Raw genomic sequence first — 15140 nt, forward strand, 5'->3', positions numbered from 1 at the left:
CTGTTTACTCTTTAAAAGCATCATCTAACTCCAAAAGAAGACAGGGTTGCCCCTGCACTGCACTTTTGTGTTCTGTTCTTTGCTCTTTCTGTACCACCCCTTAAAAGTGTTACTGAAGTGGATGTAGGTTCGTGGTGCTCAATATCAGGGGTAGAGACATAAACCCCAGAAAACCGTAAATTCTATTTAAGTATTCTCTTGATTAATGCTACTTTTGGGTTGATTTTACCTAAAAATGAAGGCTAAATGAAAAAGATTTCTTGGCTATGACAGTCCAGTATGTGTATCTCCTAGCGAGTGAAGCTTTTCTGTAGTCACTTGTCTTCTCAATTTAATGACATGTATTTCAACATCTGTTTGAATCTTTTCATCCCAGGGAAGTGGTGGAATCACCATCCCTGGAAATGTTCAAAAAATGTGTGAATGTGTCACCTGGGGACATGGTTTAGTGGTAAACACGGCAGTGCTGGGTTAATGGTTGGACTTGATGCTCTTAGAGGTCCTTTCCAACCTGATTCTGTGGTTCTGTGATCTGTTTCTCAACACTACCAAAACCATAAAAAAAATTTAATTTTCTTGTTTGTATTATATTTTCAGTCTGAAGATTCAGGGAATGTAACTCTGGGGGGTACAAAGAGTCTGCTTCACTTCAGCATTAGGAACATTTGGTTTTTGACAGTACTGAAATTGGTAATTACAGTGTGTCTTCTTTAATTTTTTTACTCATTAAACTAATTTCTTAATTATCAGAAAATGCATTCTGTCTTTGAGACTCTGCACTGTATTTTTTTGCAACAACTAATTGACCGAATTGGTGCTTTAATTTCAAGTTTTGACTTTAATTATGGAATTGCATGTGGTTCTTCCAAAAGAATTAAAACCATCCCAGAGCAATGGGGTGGAGAACAGTTGTGGATCTGATCATGTTCACCATAATGTAGACCTCTTCCTTTCAACTTTGCTTATGAGAGAAAGTTTTATTTTCCAGGAGGGAGGCTTCCACACAGTTTTCTGGATAGTATCTGGCAGATTTAGTTTCCTATGTTGTTGGGTTTGTATTTGAAGGATTACAGTGGTGAGAAGGTGGGAATGGTGGCTGAAGCCAGTGAGTCCTCCTGAAAGGTCAGATGAAGCCTTCAGTTAAAAACTTGGTCCTTTCCTTCTAAATATGGTTGTTTGCCAAGGTATGGCCAGCTTTGGTCTTCAAACACAAGCTGGGTTAGGAAGTGCAAATGGAGCTTCTGAGATCTGCACTAGCACTTGAAGGATCCAAAAAGATGATGGGAACTTTGGTTGAGGTGCTGTTACTGCTTATATGAGTGTTTCCCTCTCTGTCTTGGTGCAATTCCTTTTACAGCCAAATATGTGTTCCCCCGAGCCCCTTGGACTTGCTTGTTCTTCTTTCTCTGTATGACAAAGATGGTGGATTTACTCTGAAGAACTATTTCCACATCAGCCACTTCTAAAGTTGCTCCTGTGTTCTTCTGTTACAACTTCTTTGTTTTTCTATTCTGTTTTACAGACACAGATGAGGACACGGTGAAAAGGTGTTTTGCCACGTTTGAAGAGAAATTCTTCCAAACCTGTGAGAAAGAACTTGCCAAAATCAACATTTTCTATTCAGGTAAGGTGCTTATTTGTGTGTATTTGTGGAAAATCCAACAGCAGAAAAAGAGACTGAAGCTCCCAAGCTTTCAGAATAATCACAGTGGTGATGCAGGTTAACCATCGGGTAATTAGAGGGCTGGTTTATATGGGAAACTCTCTGGTTTAATCACATATCTGCAGCTAAAATATGGTATTTGGATGGAGGGAGAATGAAGGGCAGGTGACTTCATTGCTTTGCAATAGCATCCTGCTCTTAAAGTGGTATGTTACTTATAGGGCACAGTCTCTCAGTTTATCCGTGTTGACAGTCTCCTGTGCATGTTTTAGGTGTACTGAGCTCCCCAGCTGGTGTTTCCTGAGCTTCTGCAGGAATTGCTCTCGTGGGATTGCCTGTGTATGGCAGCTTGACCATCTTGAAGCGTCCAACAAGTTTTTAAACACTTAACCTTTGCCTAAACTCTTGCAGCTTTCTGCAGTACATCAGCTAGTGGCAATTTGTCATTGGCTGTGTATAAAATCCTGTTTGACTAACAATGCTGTGATGGTAAGAGTAGGTGTCATATATCAAGTGCTGTTGTTTGTTGTTTTCCCTGAGAAAGTTTGCTTTCTCACCCTGTGTTTTGAAAATAAAACTTTAGAAGGGGATAGTTGGAAATTCACCCTGTAATATTGCTAGAAGAGGCTTCATATGCTCCACTTCCACCCACCATTGCACTTCAGCTGGTTTTCAGCCTTTTTTGGTGAGGTTTAAAATGGGTTTTCAACTAGAAAAGCATTTAAATATGGATACAACGGTGCGTTGGCTTCTATACTTTCTCTTAACATGTTGATTTATTAACTTGGTGCTGTAAACAGGATTTGCAGCACAATATGGCAGCCTTTTCTAGTTCTGATTTTAATCTGATAACAAAGTTGAATTGTGCAAAATATTTTCATAACCACGGGGTGATGACTTTAGTGCTGGTTATTTTATTGCCAGCAGACTCTGAGCTGTGGACATGAGAATAGCTGAGAGCATGATGGATGCAGTGGCTGAGCTTGCCTCCGTTCAGCTTCCATCTAGGGAAGTGAATCTCTTTGGGGATAGCTGTGCCTGCTCTCCTGGCTCCCTGGAACAGAGTGAGTGTCAGGACAAGAGGCAGTTTGTAGGTAGAATCGATATGTTTTATTAGGGCAGCTGGGTTTTTACACTTTATAGGCATTTTTCTGCATGCAGTTCACACATACCTAACTCAGAGCAGTGCTTTGTTTCCCTGGGAGAGCCACTGTTTCTATCCCAGGTCTGAGGTTTTTATGCTCAGAAACTTGTCTTCCTTTTTGAGTCATATCAGATCCTGTGTACTGCTAGATAGACTCCGTGGAGGAAGTTCTGTCAATTTAGATGCACAATACAGATTATAATTTTCCCTAATGAGGACCTGCTGGCACACGTGCACCCACATGTACACACCCATTCCAGCGTTGTTTAAAATGACATTAATAATATAGGGTAGGGTTTTTTTCCCTCCAACTAGCTGTCATTTCAAAAAGTTCTAGGAGAGAATACATGTAATTTGAAAATCTCTTGTGATAAGGTTAAAGTAAGTCTTTTATTTGCAGAAGAGTGACGTGACTTTCATAGAATGGAAACCCGTTATTAGGGTTATTAACGTTAAGCTACAGCAAGAAATGTTCCATCAGTGGTTCTTCTCCCTGATCACGTCAGAAACGTCATGTTGGACCCTATTGTAGCTCCAGGCATGTGTTGGCTTGGATTATGACCTGGTACATCCTATTTATTATAGGCTTATTATATGGCTTATTATATGCCTGTCTTTACAACTGTAAATATTGTTCATTTTCAAGAAAGCCAAAATTTTTGTTGATTTCTGCTTCATTTCCTCGTCATCATTCCCTGTGCTGAGGGATCCCTAGTGAGCATCACCTGGGATTGCCACAGCATGAACGATCTCATCTTCTTGGAATGGGGTGCTCTTGAACTCCAGCTCCTCCATGGAGCACTTGGGGCTGGAATGCCAGCTGCAAAATTCCTTTGCCATTCCCTGTGTGCTCAGCTTGTCAGCTCCCATCAAACATCACCTCAATTCCCCAGACCATCATCCCAGCTCAGTAGAAAGGAAAACTGCCATTAACTAATTCAGATTTGATAAACAATTTGTTATTATTTGAACTATGCTCAAGAAGAGCTGTCCTTAGCTGAAAGAAAAAAGACTGGCAGTACAATTTTCAGATAGTTCCAGCAGAGGAATGCCTGTTCAAGTGCTGAAGTTTTATTTGTGGCCAATTTTGGTTTGGGTTTGGGATTTTCTAGATGGCAGGTTTGCTGTATTTTAAATTAGCATCCTCAGGATCTGGCTAAACAGTAGCCAGTAAAATTTTTGTGGTTAATTTAGGAATGGTTTTACTATTTGTAGGAAACCATGGCTTTAACTTGGTAAGCAAAATATTGAACATAATATGCACAAGTAGGGAAGGGAAGGAGTCCTAAAAGTGCCTGCCTAAAATGCCCCGAGCTGGCGACCTGTGAGGATGTACAGGCTGTTTGATCACCTCCTGTCTGGTGAAACAGGTTTTGATCACAACCATGACCATCTAAACTGGAACTGGGGGGGAGGTTTTACTGGTTCCTTGGTGTAATAGTTTTTACCCATCACACTTACGTGTGAACTTTTGTTTAAACTTGGAAAATGGAGTCAAAAACCAACTTGGAATTGCATAGTTGAGGTGATAACTCAGTAACTCCAAAGACTCTTCTAGTGAGGATCTAGGAATATTTTTTGGGTAAAGCTGCTTCTTTCTTGCTGCCTCTATTGGTTTTGAATTTCTCCATGGTCTTTGCCATGAAATTACACTTGAGCTGAGGGCTTGGTGGGAATCAGGTCATGCAAAATGCTGCAACACAACAAGAGCGGTACCAGTTTCTAAGCTTTTTTCTAACTCTCTTGAGTGACATTTCCTTTATATTTACTTTTTGGAGTGCTAAATTAACGATAGATAGTAGTGGACAGTGATAAATTAGTGACGGTGGTGAATGTCTTTTCGATTATTTCAGAGTATGTTGCAGCCTGAGAAATTAATTTGTTTTGCTTTGCTGTTTCTCAAGGCAATTCCCTTGGAGGTTTTAAGCAGCACACATTTTGTCTTGTTTTGCACTGAATCTTCATAATAAAAATCATACCTTCATAAGGCAAAATGATTTGTGGACTGGATAACTGGCGTCAGTGCAAGAGGGAGAAGGTGGTGACAGGATGGCTGTTTCTCAGGAATGGCAGGTCATTATGGAACTGGGACAATTGCTTTTAAAACCTCATCCTCAGAGAATTGTGGTCCTCCCCTATGGATGAAGGGAGCCATATAACAGACAGCAGTGACTCTACTCAACAGTGCTTAATTAAGAAGAATGTTGGTATTTGTAGATAATGCTTTCTTAGGGATGTTACTTTGCAAACAGATAGGAAAATTGCAGCAGCAGTTTTATAACTATTTCAAAACATTGCCTGTTCTTTAAATATTGTGTTATTAGGCTGATGGATTTCATGATTTTTCTGGACATAAGGACAACAGCACAGTGCTTTCAGTTGTAAGATGAAAATTTAAACTCCTCCATATTTACTAATTTGATCCAAAAGAAATCTGTGTATCACAGATGGTTTAATAGACATTTTGAACATAGAGAGTGAACTTGTGAGTTTTATTTATAATGAAGGCTTCTGATATGAACAGATATCTGTTACTTCTTCCCGAGAGACTTCCCAAAGTGGGGAGAGATTATTGTTTTTGCAGTCTGATCTTGTATGTGTTGAATATTAGGTGGTTCTGGGCTGTGGGCAGACAGTTCTCACTGTGGGCTCCATTTCCTCTGTTCAGTGGAGTCCTTGCAGCTGTGGAAGTTGTCAGAGAGGAGTTGTCCTTTCTTGCATTTTGAATCTTCTTGCTTTAATATAAGCAAGAAAGTTGTAGAGAGTTTCAGGCTCTTCTGTACTCAAGTTTTCTACATGGATCCCCATTTTCTGTTTGGAAGGGCATTCTTCTGGAGTGCAGAGCACTGTAAAATTATTTACAGAGTAGTTTTGCCCTTAAAATTAACCAGAATTGAATAAGAGAAAGGAAAAGGAAGAGTAAATCTTACATCTGAGGGGGGAGCAATAGAGAATTATCATTAAGATACTAATGAAGAGAATTAAATTGACAGGCAGGAGACTGTCCAGCAGAGCTCTGGAGGCAGAGGGACCTCGTGGCTCCTTGGTTTGTGGTGTGTGTCCTGCTGGGTGGGGGTGGCTCCAGCTCCAACACTGTGAACCTGCTCAGGATCTTCCTGGCCACCACCAACACCCGTGGCCTGTGACAGTGCTTATCAACACAGATGCCAAAGCTGTGACTGAAGCCGTAGCAGGGGAAAAAAACCCTGGAAGGAACCAGTTGTACAGAACAAAGAGAACGATAGCGGTGCTAGTTATGCTGTTTTTAGCTTTAAAAGATTGTTATTCAGCCAAAAATATTATTTTCTGAAGGTACATAAAGCAGCATATTTAAAGGAACACCTCTTTTGTACTTGAGGTGTGAGGATCAGAGACAGACTTGTCCTGAAAATACATCAAAATGATATTTAAATGCAGACTGACTGTCTCTTTAACCAGTAAATAACGAGGCAGTGCTTCTAAAGTGAGGAAAAGAGGGATGAATTATTACAGCAGATCATGTACAGCAGCTACTAGTGTTGTAACTCCTGATCAAAGCAGAGCTGTGTTTGTCTGTCACCGGGAGCTTGGCACAGGGGTTGGGTTGCTCTCTGAGCAACAAAATTCAGTGTCACATTTGAAGTGTGGAGTTTTTCTTCTTTGATTTCCTTACTGTCACATAAAAAGATGGTAAACACGTAGTCAGTAGTGGGTGCACGGATATTAAAAGTGCTTTGCTTACTGTCAAGTTCCATAATATTGTCTAGTGGGGTCTTTTTTTCTGATGCTTCTTGTGCACTTGATTTATTTGGGAAAGACGAGCAGCTTTCCTTTGCTCTCAGAGTAGACGTTTGGTCACTGCTTTGGTATTTGGATGAGACCTTATCTCCTGGCTGCCTCCAACCACAGCTCTGCCAGTTTGGGAATGCCTGTCCCAGTGTCCCTGCACTAGTTTGCAGCTCCCAGGTACAGCTTGGGCTTCTTCCACCTATAACAGGTATTTACGTGGTCCTGGACTGAGCAACCTCTAGAAATCAAAGCTGTGATGGAAGTTGAGAGAGCTGAATTCATGTCTAGTGCTGCTTTAGTCTGTGCTGAAGGGACAGACCCTTGGTTTTGACCGTATTTAATTAAGGGCTTTTCTTTTGAGAACATGTATGTTTTACATTGGTTTAATGAGAAGAAGCTTCCTCTGCTGCCCTTGTGAAACCACACCTGGACTACAGCATGTGGGTCTGGGGCTCTCAGCACAAGAAGGACATGGACTCATTAGAGCAGGTCCAGAGGAGGCCACAGAGATGCTCTGAGGATTGGAGAACCTCTGCTGAGAGAGTTGGGGGTGTTCAGCCTGGAGAAGGCTCCAGGGAGACCTCAGAGTCCCTTCCAGTGCCTAAAGGGGCTCCAAGACAGCTGGAGAGAGACTTTGAAAGGGGCATGGAGTGACAGGAAAAGGGGGAATGGCTTTCCCCTGACAGAGGGCAGGGTTAGATGGGATATTAGGGAGAAATTCTTCCCTACGAGGGTGGTGAGGCCCTGGCACAGGTTGCCCAGAGAAGATGTGGCTGCCCCATCCCTGGAAGTGTGGACAGGGCTTGGAGCAACCTGGTCTACTGGAAGGTGTCCTTGCCCATAGCAGGGGATTGGAACTGGATAATCTTTAGGGTCCCTTCCAACCCAAGCAATTCCATGATTCTATTCCATACGAAGAGAAATATGCAGAGCTCTCAGACTTAATGTGTGATGGGGGAAGGCCATGCACAGGCACGTCATTTGGAGAATAAGTATAGTTCTTTTTAGGACTATAGGCAACTTGTGACCCTCCCAGCTGACTTTTCCCTCCCCTTGCCAACAGAAAAGCTTGCCGAGGCTCAGCGCAGGTTCACCACTCTCCGGACTGAGCTGCAATCCACTTTGGATGCCCAGAAAGAAGCCAGCGGGGCTTCCACGCTGCAGCGGCGCAGAAAGCCCGTCTTCCACCTGTCCCACGAGGAGCGTGTCCAGCACAGGAACATCAGAGACCTGAAATTGGCCTTCAGCGAGCTCTACCTCAGCCTCATCCTCCTGCAGAACTATCAGGTACCTGCCAAAAGAGGTGGTTTTACAAAAGCCCTGTCTGTCAAACGTCCCTGTGCTTTGTGAGTCCTCGAGTTGTCTCGTACAAGCCAGTTTTTTTTCATTTCTTCCTTCCTTTTTTTGGTTGGCCCCTGAACCCTTTCAAAGCAAAGGCAGATACCTAGCAACCCAAGTCAGGTTGCTTTTTATTGAGCTAGAAGTGCTAAGCTGACCTGCAGAAGGACCTTCTTTCTTCCTTTTCTGGGCTGTCTGACCCCAGCACTCGTGGCCAGAGCACGAGGTCACACTGGGACCTACTTCTCTAGTGCGTTGTTCTGTGCAAGGCTGGAGCAGGCAGGTTGGGGAAGAAGTTCTTTTATCTAATATTTGTAATGAAACCTGAAATCCTCGTGCACTGTTTCCTCTTGGTGTTACCATGGTAGTGGCTGTGACCTTGCTGTATCAGAATTTCTTGTTAAAACATCCATTTAAAAAAAAAAATATTTTGATTCCTGCAGGATACAGGCTCATTTGCCTTGAGGTATGAAAAAAATAAGCAAATCTTTAGTTTTACTTGGATTTCTGGCATGGTAAATATTGCAGACACTGATCTAGTTCCAAAAATCTTGAAATAAAAATCTGAAACTGTTAATATCTTTTCTTCTGGGCTAGCTCTTCTGGAATTAAATACTCTGAAATGCTTTTAAGTGGTTTTTTGAGGCTTGTTAAATAAGAATGCTGGAACTTAAATTCACTATATCTGTATTTAGATCTTTACCAGCATTGTACTAAAGAATTTCATTAAACAGTAAGAATTAATTGAATACCACTCTGCAGTATGGACAAAACTTATTCTTCCAAAATTCCGAGTGTTTGTACCTCTCCTAAGGTGATGTTATGTCCTTGAGCATGTGTCTGTAAACTATTGATGGGTTTCTTAATAAAGCTCTTTAACTATTAGTGATAGTTCCTAGTTCAAAATCCTGTGCCAGGTGGAGTATCTGTAGTTTTCCACAGATGGACTGAAGCACTATCACCTACAGTGATTTTTTTCACTTACATTTATTTTCTTTTTAAAAAGAAGACAGCTTGTACTTTTGATTACAAAGATTGCTTCTGAGGTGTGATGAAGAGTTTAAATAAGGGATGACATAGGTCATTCCTTTGAGAAATATTTTCCTACTATTCATCAGTGAAGAAAGGCATCTTGCACACTTATATTTTTGGTTTTTTGCTATTGTAAGTCCAGATCTACTGTAGGTATACTAAATATTGATTTAAGCCCCATGTGGATTTGATAGCTTTCACAGTTTGCATCTGCTTCAAAGAGAGAATGAGAAAAATTCCTTCAAATTGGTCTTGAAGTTAAGGACAAGGAATACAAGTACTAAAACAGGCATAAAACCAAGTCCCAGAATACCACTCTTAATCACTCTTGAGCTTAGAATATAAGAGCTAGAAATATTCCAGATCTTACAGTTTTGGAAAGAAGAAAAAACAACAACCTGGTGGGAAGATGATGTAGCTGAGATCTTCGTGTAGGAGGTAAAGTGAAGTCAACAGCAGCATTATAAATGTCAAACTATGGCTTTGATGAAATGCTGATACCTTGAGTTGGGTTACCAAGGAAGGAAGATGCACCTGAAGCAAATTCCTCTGTCTGTCAGGACTGAACAAGAGCACAAGTTTTGTGCATTCATTCCTGAGCTACACAAACCAAACGTCAGGTGAAACTATAACTAGTCTCCAGGGCAGCTTTTACATATTTAACTTATCAGTGATTAAACTTCTGATAAAATTAATTTATTGTTGACAGTATTATAACATTCTAGATGTGTGTACATGGATAAATAAATCTATTTATTCGAAATACTGTGGTTTAGGAGAAACAAATGGAGAAATTAGGCATATAATATTTATTACATATTCTGTATATAATATAGTGCATTTGTCAGGCAAATAATAGAGGCTGAGCCAGTCTTATTAAACTGCCTTTGTGCATTTCCTGATACACTTGTATATAAGAAAGGAGTTTTGAGTCCACTGATTGATTCTACTTGATCTTGCATTATATTATTGCCTAAATTGTAGTATTTGTTTTGTGGGTTTGGGGTGGTTTTTTTTTTTTCCACAAAACATACCATTGGTTGATTCACTTAAACAGATTTGATTGTTACCCAAATGAAATGGAGGTCAGACTTGGGGGAAGTCCCTTGCCAAATAAAAGCAATACAAATAGCAAGAATAGCAAAACATCTGACTGTATAAATGATGTTTGTTCTGTTTCATAGTTCCATCACTGCATGTTCCCCGTCTGAAGTACCACTGTGGCCAACAGTGCTTTTAACATGCACTTTGGGGTTGCAGAATTTTTGCAGCCAGAGCATGAAATTCTGCCAGAGAGGTTTTAGGGTGTCTGGTGTAACCATATCCTGACCAGCCAAGGCACCCCAGAGTTAAGTCTGGGTTTGCACCCATGGTAGATGAAGGGATGTTAGTTCAGGCCACAGAAAAATCTCTGACCAAAATCATCATTTTGTTGTAGTTTTTCATTTGAAATTTCTGCTCTCTCTGGGATGGAATGCTGGCTTTTCCAATAGAAAGTAATTAAAGTCTCTTGTCTGCAATAAAGGCAGATCGTTAATGCTTCGGCTTCCTGAGCCTGTTTCCCCAGCCTCATTTCCCCACCTAGAAGGGAGGGGTCTGGCATTAAATCACCCTAAGCATAATTAGATCGAAAATAATTTCGGTGAGTTGGTGCCTCTCCCCAGGGCATTGGATTTTGTTGTTTTCTCCATTTTTCTTCCCAAGCTGCTCTAAACTTTTTTTGGAAGTGAATCTTGCCATGATCCCTCTGCATTTCTGCTGTTGCTGGAACGAAATGTTGGGTCTCTGAATGGAGTTTCCTGCATAATGAAATGCAGGATTGCAAATACATCATGTGGCAGCAGCTGCCTGCAGTGTGATGAGCTTTGCCTGTCTTGGGTACTGTGGGTTAGAAAAGTGTGGGGTCAAGGCTTGTGTATAACTTGTAAATCAACAGTTAATTACTTTTCTAAGCCTTGCGTGCTTATCTCTGCAGACTGGAGAGTTACATCTCCCACATCTGCAAGCCTAAACTAGTTTTTTAGTCATAGTGCAACATGATCCATGAAAAAGGATGCTGCTTTGGGGATGCACTTGTCTGGATTTAACATGCATCACTGACATTTTTTTGTACAAAGATGTCCCTTCCATAATCTAGAGGACTTGATTGGAAACCAGTGTAAAGTTTAAAGAAACTAGGAGTCAGTAGCTCAGCCTTTGCAGAAGGGAAAACCCCTTGAAGGTTATTTGTCTTCAATGTGTCATCAGGAATGTTGTTGCGTCCTGTGTAAAGCAGGAAAGTGGCAGTGATTTGGCTTTTCAGGGAATAAAAGGGTTCAGGGAGCCTCGTGGAAATAAGTTGCCTCTTTTTATGCCCTCGAGTCCCCTGTGTTTTATTTTACTTGCAAGGAATATGTATTACTTCTAACAAAGTAATAACTCAGACACTTGCTGACAATGGATGCAATCGTTTTGATTCTCCGTATTAACTATTCCTTTATTTGCTAGCACTGGAGAGAGAACCACTTAGCTTTGTCAGGAGCTGACTGGGGTTAAAAGCAGGGTGTCTTTTCCCTCGCCTGCAGAACCTGAACTTCACCGGCTTCCGCAAGATCCTGAAGAAACATGACAAGAACCTGGAGACGGCCCGGGGGGCGGAGTGGAGGGTGGCCGAGGTGGAGGTGGCACCTTTCTACACCTGCAAGAAGATCAACCAGCTCATCTCTGAAACGGAGGTAAAGCTGCTGCTCAGGGCACTGCTCCTCTGCTAACTGGAAAACCACGGGGTTTTGTTCACTGCTGGTTTCTGGAAGTGTTCAAGGTTGGACAGGGCTCTGAGCAACCAGGTCTAGTGGAAGAACTGGATGATCTCTAAGGTCCTTTCCAACACAAACCATTCTATGATTCTATAATTTCTATAATGTTTTGCCCTCTGTATAACTTGTATTTGCCACCAAGATAACTGGAAATTGATTTTGAAGTGCCACAGATTTCAGGCACTCCTTACATAAATTTGGGTATTTTCTCTTCAGTTGGTAACTCTTCCCTTGAAAAAGTTAGTGCAGTGTTAGCTTCTGTTGTGTAGAAGCTTGGTGCAGCACAGTGAGCTTTTCATGTCTTTGGTACCCTGTATTAAAGGAGTACAGGGTCAGGGCTCACATGTAACATGGAAACCAACCATTATTTTTTGTTTTAGTGCATTACCACGTGCTCATCATTCAAATGAACTTCAGTGGTGTGTGTCTTTATCTCCTTAGGAAGTGGTGACCAATGAGTTGGAAGATGGAGACAGACAGAAGGCAATGAAACGTTTGCGTGTTCCACCCTTAGGAGCAGCTCAGGTGAGAGATCGGGCTGTGGAGCAGAGCTGCTTCTCCAACTTGTCAAGGTGCCAAATTAGATTCAACATCTCAACAGAGTAGTGAAAGTAATTGATGTGAGTGTGCTCATGCACCCAGTGAGGGCTGCACGGTCACGTAATCTGCTTTAGCTCCGGAAGGTTTGGAAATAGGTTACTATTCCTAATGCATGCAGACAAGGTAATGAAGGGATGAGAAATAGTGAAAGGAAATTTGTGCTAATAATAACATATGCTTAGTGTTTGTGTGGTCTGGAATATTTTTCAAAGGGCACTGAGATGCCCAAGCTCAGTTTCTACACACAAGAATATTATATGGCGTTTTCAGTTTTAAAAAAACCTCACTTCAAGAGCAACGGGGCAATCAGGGATCAGGGCGTTGTATTTCTGATTTTAAATTTACTCTGCAAACTAATCTGAGTTTGCTGATAACCTGCTTACCCCATGTTAATTCTACCACTGCTTTGTTCACAGCCTGTACCAGCCTGGACTACATTCAGGGTTGGATTGTTCTGTGGGTTGTTCATTGCACTGAACGTCACCGTCATACTTTCAGGTGGGTATCCTGCCATACCTTGGTTTGGATGTATTCTCATCACTCAGCGAGGGCCTGGACCTGAACTGGGCAGTTTAGGATGTTCTGCGTTAAATCAGAGCTGGATCACACTGGTGTGAATTCATTAGTTCTGCTCAGTAGTGGGTCATGGCTTATCTCATGTTATATGTGTGGATTTTGAACACATTATGTGTGTTCTCCTTATTCTTTGAGGGATATTCTGAGGGTGCAACATCTGTGTGTGAAGACAGATTTCTGTTCCCTGCCGTGAACACACAGCCCTCACCCACCTTGAGACAGGTGCTTGTAGAACTTTAATTTTGCATGGCACTGACTCCCTGCAGAGAACAAGACCACACACAGAGCCATGTGAGCACATGGCACTCGGGACGTTTTCATCTGGAAATTCCTAGGATTTCAATGCCTCGTGCCTGTTAATGGAATTAATTGAATTTTTCTTGTTGGCAGATGCTGGCAAGATTGTTTAAAAGCTACAATAAATTGTTGCGTATCTCAGGTCTTGGCTTTATTCTGCTCTGTGCCTTCTGAGCTTGGCCTCTGATTAGAGTAGGAGCCACGTTAGTACTGTAGATCCAGACACAGTGCTTAATCACAAGCGGCTTTGCTAATTGTGTGTGTGATTTCTGTAGTGTTGTAACTTGCTTAAGCAGTACAAAGGAAAAGGCTTAACAAATCAACTTACGAGCTCTTGCATTAGGGAAAGCCCATGTCTGTGTTTTTGACTTAAAAGAATTTTTAATCGGATGTTTCCGTAATTGGATCCAGCCATCTCTTGGGATAAAATGCCTCTGTTTGAGGAGCTGTTTGCAGTGCTTCCCATTTGGTCTTCCAATGGTAGAGGCAGAAAGTTGACCCATCTACAAGAAGGGGCTGTTTAATGTGTAGAAGCTGTTCTTTATTCATCATTTCTGTTACTTAAATGCTTGATCTCTGTGTGAGATGCAAATATGATTGAAGCCAGTTGTGTTTGCTTTCTCTCTCGGTGTTAAGAATGAAAAGGTGCCACAGTTGTGAGAAGGAATTCATAAAAATGATTATATCTGTAAAGCAGGTGTTACTAACCTAGTGTGGATAATAGGTGTGTTGTATCAGCAGGCATGATCTGATAGCTCTGCTTTACTACAGATACGGGGCAAAACCTGGATTCTGACTGCAAAGTGTTTGCTTTTAATTGGCTAACACTTTGTTAACCTCTCAGCCACTTTTGCCAGATTATTTTTATGATTTGATCAGCTAAGATAGGATTTTAGTGTTCTATGTGTAGATTCTGTGAAACAGCATCAGAACATGGCTTCTATTAGTGACCCACTGCTGAATTGCCTGGTTTGAAAACTCAAGCTGCAGTATTTTACAGTGATGAATTCATAACTTGGGGTCTGTTAAAGGCTGCAAATGTTGCAGGTGGATCCCAGGAGGGAGTCACCCTAAAGAGCACAAATTTTGAGGCCTCGCTGTTTCTGTATGGGCTCTCCTAGCTGCCAAACTAGTGTGTAATTGAGGTTCATGGAAATGAGCATTTGTTTTATTAACCAAAAACCTGTAAGGTTTCATGCAAACTCTCAAGTCCTTGCTGCAGTAGTGCCCTGCTCTTGTTAGAGAATTAGGCTGTGGTGCTGTTGAACTTTTCACCAGGGATATTTTCCTCTCTGAGCACCTTGTGCAGAGACTGTGCTGGCTGAAGGGATGAGCTGGTTGAGTGTCACATCCCTGCCAACTGTAGGAGGTGACTTCACTTGTGTTGCATTTAAGTGGAAAGAGTATAGGAATGGACAATCTCTTTGCCTTGGGGCTACAGTGCAGAGCCCTGGGCTGGATCACCACAGTTGGAGACCTTGGACACCTTTGGGCACTTCCCTGCAAGTGGGGTCCTTGAGGGTCTCCAACCAAACTGCTCAGCTGTTGGGAAGAAAAGGGTTCAGTTTGGAAAAGTGAAAAGGGAATCAAATCGAGCCTTTACTCTCTGGAAACTGAACTAGACAATGTTTTAGTATCACAGGAGAGAATATACAGAACTACTCTATAAACTTCAGCAGCTTGTACTCCTCAGTGTCTGCTTTTTCTCCAGCTCTAGCTGCTGTTCCACACTGCAGTTATGGTCCTCTACCACCCTGGGAGGCCAGAAATAAGATTAGTGGGCATTAGCTATGGAAGTCATATGCTGTAGTGTCATACCCCTGTTCACCTCAGGATAAACCTTTGTCTGGGTGTTCTGTCTGGAATAGCACACAGCATGTCTATCCTGTTCTGTCTGGTCACTTCTTAGTCAGGATTTTTCGAGCAC

The 15140-nt window shown here is 41.8% G+C and overlaps 1 protein-coding gene across 1 annotated transcript in view; it reads left to right on the plus strand.

Annotated features, from left to right (window-relative positions):
* The window catches only part of XPR1 (xenotropic and polytropic retrovirus receptor 1), a 115343-nt gene that overhangs the window by 76365 nt on the left and 23838 nt on the right, over positions 1-15140 (plus strand). Inside the window, exons 4-8 of the mRNA XM_008933914.3 lie at positions 1523-1624; positions 7639-7862; positions 11510-11659; positions 12182-12265; positions 12757-12838. Of these exons, the coding sequence (XP_008932162.2) occupies positions 1523-1624; positions 7639-7862; positions 11510-11659; positions 12182-12265; positions 12757-12838 (642 nt within the window). The remainder of the gene's footprint in view (positions 1-1522; positions 1625-7638; positions 7863-11509; positions 11660-12181; positions 12266-12756; positions 12839-15140) is intronic.

This window comes from Manacus vitellinus, unplaced genomic scaffold (genome assembly GCF_001715985.3).
Source record: "Manacus vitellinus isolate BGI_N305 unplaced genomic scaffold, ASM171598v3 scaffold_44_pilon, whole genome shotgun sequence".
Lineage (NCBI taxonomy): Eukaryota > Metazoa > Chordata > Aves > Passeriformes > Pipridae > Manacus > Manacus vitellinus.